Source organism: Rhinoderma darwinii, chromosome 1 (assembly GCF_050947455.1).
Source record: "Rhinoderma darwinii isolate aRhiDar2 chromosome 1, aRhiDar2.hap1, whole genome shotgun sequence".
NCBI classification, from domain to species: Eukaryota; Metazoa; Chordata; class Amphibia; order Anura; family Rhinodermatidae; genus Rhinoderma; species Rhinoderma darwinii.
The window spans coordinates 71,901,111-71,910,789 of NC_134687.1; the positions used below are offsets into that span (position 1 = coordinate 71,901,111).

General features: G+C 41.6%; 1 protein-coding gene across 1 annotated transcript in view; it reads left to right on the forward strand.

The window, feature by feature from the left end:
• The window catches only part of NIPAL1 (NIPA like domain containing 1), a 35,082-nt gene extending 33,547 nt beyond the window's left edge, over positions 1-1,535 (forward strand). The window contains exon 6 of the mRNA XM_075849604.1: positions 70-1,535. Within this exon, the coding sequence (XP_075705719.1) occupies positions 70-701 (632 nt within the window). The 3' untranslated portion in view covers positions 702-1,535. The remainder of the gene's footprint in view (positions 1-69) is intronic.
• The last annotated feature ends 8,144 nt before the right edge of the window (positions 1,536-9,679 follow it).

Sequence of the window (9,679 nt, forward strand, 5' to 3'; positions counted from 1 at the left end):
TTTATCAATGACAATATTGTGTTATTAATATATTTTGCATTTTATAAACGTAATATTATTTCCCAACAGGGTTCATTACATTTGCTGTGGCGGCAGTTGTGACATCCCTTGCCCTTATCTTTGTGGTTGCTCCAAAGAAAGGTCAAACCAACATTCTAGTGTACATCGCCATCTGTTCTATAATTGGTGCATTCTCCGTATCGTCTGTCAAGGGTTTGGGCATCGCCATTCAAGAGTTGACTGAGAGAAAGCCGGTTTATAGAGACCCCCTTTTCTTCATCTTGTTGGCTACTTTAATTCTGTCTGTCAGCACGCAAATCAATTATCTCAACAAAGCCTTGGATGTGTTCAATACGTCCATAGTAACCCCAATATATTATGTGTTCTTTACCACGATGGTGGTCATCTGCTCTGCAATATTATTCAAGGAATGGAACAGTATGGATGTCAGTGACATGATTGGGACCCTGAGTGGATTCCTTACTATTATTGTTGGCATTTTCCTTTTGCACGCTTTTAAGAACTCCAATATTACCTGGAGCCAAATAACCTCTAGTGTCCGGAAAGAAAAACAAATGCTCTCAGATGGACAAGAAGACCAGCACAGCTTACTTGGGACTGCAGACCACTCTATATTGGCATTTGAAGATGATAATATAATTCTCAGCAGAAGTCCTACTGTGCCCTTGAAACTGTACTGATTCTACATTACCACTTCACAAATGAAGTTATTGTGCCTCTTATCACTGGACCTCATGTAGATATATATATTTTTTTATATGGATTAAAAACTACTTATGGTGGAGTATTCACATACATCACGGATGGATTTTACAACCTAAAGTTGCTTACATTTTTGGAAGAAAATGAAGACAATTTTTCTATGTGTTAAATAATCGAGTCAGATAAATATTGTTCCTTCTTCATGACAACCTGTGTCCAAATCAGACAACCCCTTTAAATTCAACATAAATCATACCACAAATCTCGAACGAAAAAACACTAAACATATCATTAAATTCCTAGTCACTCATTCTATATGGATGAAAGATTTTTTTTTTGCCAGAGCAGTGTCCAGTCATGTTAACCCACTGCAGATGTTATGGGGTGATGCAGGTTGTTGTATTGATTTTTGTATGCCAACAGATCATGTACTTTATATAATATTCAATGTATTATACGAATAATGAAAATGTACTACATTTTCTGGAATGGATAAGCACCTATATATGTATTGCACTTCAATTACATGTCTAAAGAAATATGTTTAGATTCATATTATATTAAAGGGTGACTAAACGTTAAAAAAACTTTTGACATGTAATAGTGACATGTCAAAAGTTTTGATCAGTGGGGGTCCAGCACTGAGAACTCCACTGATCGCCAAAACCAAGCGTCTGAAGCGCTCAGATGAGTACTTGTACCTCCACTAATCAAAACTTCTAACATGTCACTATGACATGTCAAAAGTTTAAAAAAAGTTAAGTTACCCTTCAATGAGTTGCACATATTTTTAATTATCTGTATGGTTTTGTTTCAGCTAATATATATATATATATATATATATATATATATATATATATATATATATATATATATATATATATATATATTATATATATATATAGATATAGAGATATATATAGAGATATAGAGATATATATAGAGTTATATAGATATAGAGATATATATAGATATAGATATATAGATATAGATATAGAGATATATATAGATACAGAGATATATATAGATATAGAGATATATAGATATAGAGATATATATATATATACATCTTTATATATATAGATCTATCTATAGATAGATAGATAGATAGATAGATAGATAGATAGATAGATAGATAGATAGATAGATAGATAGATATACAATGAAACCCTCAAAAAGATAAAAAGATCACATCTTTGATAGACCACCCCTGATCTAGACCAAAGTTTTCTAGGACAAATTTCCAGTACCCTTAGGCCCTGTTCACACAGAGTTTTTTTTACACGTTTTTTGACGCGGAAACCATGTCGGAAAGTGCGCCAAAAAAATGGCTAGAAACGCCTAGCATTGATTTCAATGGGAGGCGGAGGCGTTTTTTTCCCGCGGGGAAAAAGAAGCGACATGCCCTATATTCGGGTGTTTACGTCTCTCGCCTCCCATTGACAGAAAGCCTTTTTTGCTGCGTTTTTTCCCGCGGAGCTAAATGGCCGTGGGTGAAAAAGCCGCAAAAACGCCACGAAAAACGTGGCCAACGGCTAATCATACCAACTACTGGCTGTATATGACAGATTAAAATTTCATTTATGTGAGCGCACTTAACAATCAACTACCAGGCAAAACTCAGTAAACATTTATCTCAAGTCTATGGCCAGTTTCAGTTCTGTGAAAACCTTCTATTCTTATAGCACTGAAAATGTGATTTTGATTTGGTATTTTAGCCTTTTTTTAACCTCTTAGGACCTATACATGTCAAAGTGGGAGGTTTCTTACTCGGGACCATCCTATATGAGCTAAACCTGGTGGAATCGACACGATCATGTTTTCATTTCAATTGGCGCCATATCACATTTAGTGGAATTGTAGTGGAAATGAGCGGCCACTGCAAGTGAAATGAGAGGTCAAACACGGGTTCCCTTAGTGTTATCAGATGATCGCCGGGAGTTTGAAAAGCTCGTCCTGCAGTAAGAACAAGAGAAACCCTAAATAGGAAGTCGAGGGCAAGGCATATAAAAGAAAAATGAATTTGTTTTTTTGTAAAATAAGAATTTTGAGAATCAAAGGTACTGCCTACGGCTGCTTTGGATTCATACAGAAGAATGTTTGCTGTAGAATGTGCTGGTAATTTACAGATTTCACAAAATGTAAACCGTGCACGTTGGGCTTCATGGTACACCCTTTCATGACTGAATAGCATAAATGTCTGTGTTCTTTCCCGGGTCACAATTTAGGCAACAGATATATCACCTCTTATTGCCTATAGTTATCAGTCAATACAACACGCAGGTGTGACAGAGCTGAGTTTGTCAATTGGCAAAATTGCCTTTTTGGGCTGCCGACAGCAATGGTTGCCATTGAGGGCCAAAGAATGAGCAAACATCTTACCGGTCAACTCTTAAAGGGGAAATCTAAGGGATAGTCCAATGCAAGACCTGTATGAGATGAATACACATATTTACTGAAATTATACCTCTCATAAAAGTGTTGTGTCCCTTCGCATTGTTATCAGTGCTTTGTAATGTGCCAATATCTGCTTCATTTATATAACCAGTGAGGCTACCTTACCTGGGATCCTGCATATCTTATATTTTATTCATTGTTATATGAGGCAACTATGTATTTTTTAATAAAACCATATTAGCACTTAAAGATGTAGAGCAATATCTGCTTGTATTGCTATCAGGGATGTGCACAGAGGAGAAAGAGCCCCTTTTGCACAATTACAAATGGGGCTGCCTTCTAAGGCTGGGTCACAAAAACCAATCCAGGGGCAGAGGGCAAGGAGCTGATTGGCCTCTTCCATTTCTTGCATAAGAACAGGGCTGTGTAACCCTCAGACAACTTTGACCCTCCCCTGCTAACTAATTTTTTGTCCCTAGATAGGGAACCTTGCACAGTTTCGGGAGCCAGAAACAACTGTGCCCCCTTTCTCCACTTATCCTGCTGATTTTAACGGGGCAAAAGAATCAATATATTGATAGTGAATTGTGAAAGGACTAATATGAGGTCTATAAAAAGGAGAACCAGGTAGCACATCCAAAAATGGAACTTTTTATTCACCCATAAGACGTTTCAGCTCCTCAGAGCCTTTCTCAAGCTTGAGACTATCTTTTTTACAAATCCTGGTGCTGTTACCTTCTTTAATATGAGGTCTGACCACTATTTTTTCAGATAAAGGTTAATATGTAAGCTTTGACCATTCTACTCTGGGATGATCTCTTCGCAGTTCTCGTACTACTGTATCACAGGGGTTTCTGGATTCATGAAGGGGAATAGGTGATGATAGATTATATTGATCCCTATTTCTATGTAATGTTAGTGGACATTGATATTACGGTGTATTGCAGACCCAAGGGAAATAAGTCACAGGACTACTTTATCATGATCATTATCTACCTCTTGTTTTTGGATAAACAGGTTGGTCTTCCTGTTTTGATGAGCCATGAGCCGACTTGTAAATAGTATTTCTGAACATAATTGTGTGTATATGTCATGTGTATAAGCTGTGTATTTATAGACGTTATTGCATTAAATTGTCATGATGCAATTCTACTTTATGATCATGTCTTACATTTCTGAGCCTAGAATGCTGCATGTTGTGTATGTTAATGAATTGACTGGTTAAACAAGTTCATTAGTTCAGTACAATGCTGAAAGAGTGTATTTATTCAGGGAGTGTAAGGCTATGTTCACACAGGTAAAAGTACACAGTGTATCCGACCTAGAACCCGCAGGACATTCCGGCCCGAAAGACCGCACCAAATTGTGGAGTCATCACTATGACAGCGCCGGGGGGGGGGGGGAGTATAAACTTTTTTAATTAAAGTGAAACAGTTAAAATGTTTATTTTTTTTTAGATTTGTTTTTTTTACGTGGAATCGCAGATTTTCTGCCGTAAAAGTGCAACATTTGGTTCTATTTTGCATCTTTTACCTCCCCATTGAACTCAATGGGGAAAAACCTCAACAAAAGTGCAAAATTAACATGCTGCTTATTTTTTTCGCAGCATGTGGGTGAGATTTGTTCAGATCTCGTCCACTTTGCTGCTACTGTAATGCGCTGCAAAGTTTTCCACATACACTTACCCAAGCACATCTTATTTCATGTTCTATATAGGACAATAAATGCACACTATCCTGGATTTGTATGGATGGCAGAAAAACTCTATAAACACTAACATTGTAATACTGGCTGTATGGCACAGCGCTCAGCACAAAGGGGTTCATCAAACTTTATCCAAATATATGCCTGTCCTAGGAACGTCCACTATATTGGTAGCGCACCTGTTCAGTGGGTTCAATCCTTAGGCTATGTTCACACGGAGTATTTTGGGGGAGGAATATCTGCCTCAAAATTCCGTTTGGAACTTTGAGGCAGATATTCCTCTCCCTGCACGCCGATTTTCGCGGCAATTATCGCGCCGTTTTTCGCCCGCGGCCATTGAGCGCCGCGGGCATAAAACAGCGAGAAATACGCTTTCTCCTGCCTCCCATTGAAGTCAATGGGAGGTCAGAGGCGGAAGCGCCCGAAGATAGGGCATGTCGCTTCTTTTTCCCGCGAGGCAGTTTTACTGCTCGCGGGAAAAAGACGCCGACGCCTCCCATTGAAATCAATGGGAGGCGTTCTCGGGCCGTTTTTGCCGAGTTTTGCGACGCGGTTTCCGCGTCAAAAAACTCGGCAAAATACCCCGTGTGAACATAGCCATAGACTGGGTTCACAGTTTTTTGCAGGAGGAATCTGCCTCAAAATTCAGTTTGGAATTTTGAGGCAGATTTTACTCTGCCTGCACGCCGATTTTCGCTGCGTTTTTCGCTGCATTTTTTTGCCCGCGGCCATTGGGCGCCGCGGGCATATAACGCCGCAAAATACGCTTTCTCTGCCTCCCATTGATGTCAATGGGAGGTCAGAGGCGTAAACGCCCGAAGATAGGGCATATCCCTTCTTTTTCCCTCGAGCCGGTTTTTCCGCTTGAAATCAATGGGAGGCATGTTCGGACGTTTTTAGGCACGTTTTCCGACGCGGTTTCCGCGTAAAAAAAACTTGTCAAAAAAACCCTGTGTGAACTCCCCCTTATTCTGGTTTTCTGTAAGAGAAGGGGCTCCTTTGTTTTAAAAAAATTGCTTTCAATTTTCTTTTGGACAATATTACTTTCTTCTGATCTTAATGCTCCCCACAAACCCGGCCTACTAGCCTGATAGTTGTATTGAATGTCTATCTATGGCTAGTGCAAATGAAATCCGTCCCACGCTGCAAAAACAATCCCATTCAGATGTGTTAAATGTAGAATTTCTGCAATAAATCTGCCACCTGTGAACATTTTAAAAATAGATATTTTTCAGGCGAACAACTTTTTTTATCATTTATAAGCTCACAGTTCCAGGCGTGGCTGTATTACATAACTTGTCCTTCCAGGTTGGAGGTTCTTTCCAAAATATATTAGAAAATGTAAAAAATAATAAATCCCTATATACATTTCAAATTACCTGTAGCTTCCTTACAAGCTTATTAGCAAACTACGGTATATTTTATAACACTCAGCATGTATTCTACTAGCAGACCATAAACTGCTGTAATACTTAGTCTATATTTTGCTTAGCGTTACCATGGGCAACACAGTATTTTTACTATTTACCATTAATTAGAAAATTCTAACAAGTTCCACAGATCGTAATGAGTCACATGAGACCTCTGCTCCAATGGGGCTCAATGTCATTTCTCAGACACACTAGGGACAATTTAATTATCCTTTCAGTTTGCTTTTGCTGGAAACCAAAGTAACTGCTGGTCAGATTCAAGCATAAGACCTCATTACAAAGCAATGCAACAAGGGCCACATTAGCACGCCACCTAACTATAAGGCCCCATGCACACGAACGTGATTTTGCGGCCGCAATTCCCCCAAAAATCCACGGGAGAATTGCGGCCCTATTCATTCCTATGGGGCCATGCACACGAGCGGGCTCATTGAAAATAATGGTCGCGGCCATGTGCACGGCCCGCGATTTGTGGTTGGCTCGCAGCTGTCACTCCGTGGCACGCCAACCCGGAAATCACGGCCGTGCACATGGCTACGGTCGTGTGCATGAGGCCTAAAACAACACACGTAACACAGGGTTAAAATTAGGAAGGCATGTACAGAGCTTTATTAAATGTTTTTTTAATCGTTTTTCTGTTGATGTCAACACCTTGTCAACGAAGGGGGACAGAGGAGGATGTCAAGAATCGTTCTCATGAATATGTGGTGCACAGTTTGGCCCCATGCACACGACTGTATTTTCATCCATCCATAAATACTGTTCGTAAATACGGATTAGTCACCAACAACTTATCCGCATATACGGAACGGTATCCGCAAATACGGTCCATAGTGCATCCGCAATGAATCCGTATATACGGATCCGCAAAAATAAGAAAACCACAAATGATGTGCAACATCTGCAGACCGGGCGTCCCCTAGCAATAGTTCTGTAATTACAGACGGCTATGGGTCCGTAGTTGTTTCTAATTACGGAAGCGCCCATAGACTTCTATGAGGAGTCCGTGCTGTAATTATAGGACATGCTCTATATTTTACGCATCATTTCTACAGAACGGACACCCATCCGTAAAAATACAGAAAGGTCTTCGTAGCCCATAGAAATGAATGGGTCCGTAATTACGGTCTGTAATTACGGATCAAAAATACGGTTGAATGCATGGGGCCTTAAGTAAATTGTCAGGCCCCATGCACACGACCGTATTTTTTCCCTCCCGTAAATACTGGCAGTAATTACGGGTCCTTGGTCAGACGTTTTTAACCCGTATTTACGGACCAGTGCCCGTAGGGTCCGTTGTCATCCGTATTCCACCCGTATTTACGGACCCGTAAAAGAAGGGGGACTGGAAATTGTCACAATCATGTCCAAACCCCTTAAAAGGTTCACATGATCGCTCAGACACCATTTTCTCTGCTTCTCTTTATTTAAAAATTTTAATCCCCTGACGTCACCTAGCAACGCTCACGTAATTACAGGTGCACACACGTAGCCACCCGTAATTACGGGAGCCCCATAGACTTCTATGGGCCTGCCCTTGCCGTAATTACGGCCTGAAATAGGACAGGTTCTGTATTTTTCAACGGCCTGGGCACCCTCCCGTACGCAAACGGGAAGGTATCCGTGGCCAATAGAAGTCTATGGGCCTGTAATTATGGCCCGTAATTACGGGCGTTTTTACGGTCGTGTGCATGGGGCCTAACCGAATACAACACTGGTGCTCCAACTACCAACTAACACGTCTAAACGCACGACTCGTCGTTCCTTAGCATGTGTGGGCTATAACAGCGGACGATCACTTCCAGTGTCATTACTGTATAAGGGAAACAGAAAGGCAAGACGCCAGTGGGCAAAAGAGCGCGAAAAAGATCACTGAGCAGTAGAAAAATATCACCTGGTCAGATAAATCCAGATTTCTGTTGCCCCGTGCTGTGCTGATGGGAGTGTCAGAATTTGACACCAGCAGCATGACTAGATTAACCCTTCCTGTCAGGTGTCTACAGGTCAGGCTGGTAGAGGTGGAGTAATGGTGTGGGGAATGTTTTCTGGTCACACTCTGTGTCCTGATACCTGTGGATGGGCGTTTCAACAGTAGGGCTTAATTAAGCATTGTGGCCGACCAAGTTCATCCATTCATGGCAGCTGTTTACCCTATGGCAGAAGGAGACTTTAGCGGCAACTGCGAGAAGCTATTCTGTCCGCATGGGACAATATTCCTGCAGAACTATTTCAACACCTAGTGGAATCTATGCTATGATGAATTGATGCTATTCTGAAGGTCAAAGGAGGGTCAATGCATTACTAGATGGGTGTTTCTAAAATAAAATGTCCACTCATGTGCACATTGTGGCTTCCGTTAATTTCAGAAGCCACGATGCAGTGCCAGATCCGTTGCACAACGGTTACCAGTAGCGCCTGACAGATGCCATGGACTTATAATGGGGTCTGTCAGGTGCCAGCACGGTGTTCTTCATTTTAACAGGAGAAATAGCGCTGCATGCAGTGATATTTTTCCTGTCAAAATCAAAGGAATCTGCCATGGAAGCTCCAACGCAGATAGAAATGCAGCCTAAGGCCCCATGCACACGACCGTGTTCGGTCCGTGATATACGGTCCGCATGTCAGCCGCATGTCCCGGACCGAGCACAGTGCAGGGAGCCGGGCTTCTAGCATCATACTTATCTATGACGCTAGGTGTCACTGCCAGTCCACGGAACTACTGTCCTGTACTGAAAACATGATTACAGTATGAGACAGTTGTCCCGCAGCGAGGCAGGGACTCCTAGCGTCATAGATATGTATGTTGCTAGGAGCCCAGCTCCCTGCACTGTGCTCGGTCTGGGACATGCGGCCGACATGCGTACCGTATATCACGGACCGAACACAGTCGTGTGCATGGGGCCTTAGTCCTAATTCAGATAAAGCAATACCTTTAAACCACTTGCCATGACTACATAAGCTATAGTGGCATCACCACAGGTATGCTTTAACTCCACTCTGTACAACACTTCCCAGGATCTACCCCTTAGAGAATCTGATATCCACCACCGCCATCATAACTGTAAACTAAAATAATAATGATACCCCTAACTTGCATCTAAGACACCGGTATATAACACAACAGACTGTTGTCATGAACATGAACACAACATAAAGTAGCACGATATACAAGTCATACAAGAAAATCTGCACAATGGGAATACTGTACGTACACATATTAAATAACTAAGGCCTCATGCACACGACCGTAGTCATGTGCACGGCCGTGATTTTCGGGTCGGCCGGCAGCGGACTGTCAGCCGCAAGCCGCCCGAAAATCGCGGGCAATGCACATGGCCGCGGCCATTATTTTCAATGAGCCCGGACCGCAGAAGACAAGTCCGTTCTTTCTGCGGTGCGGGCTCCGGGCCATGCACGGAACGTAA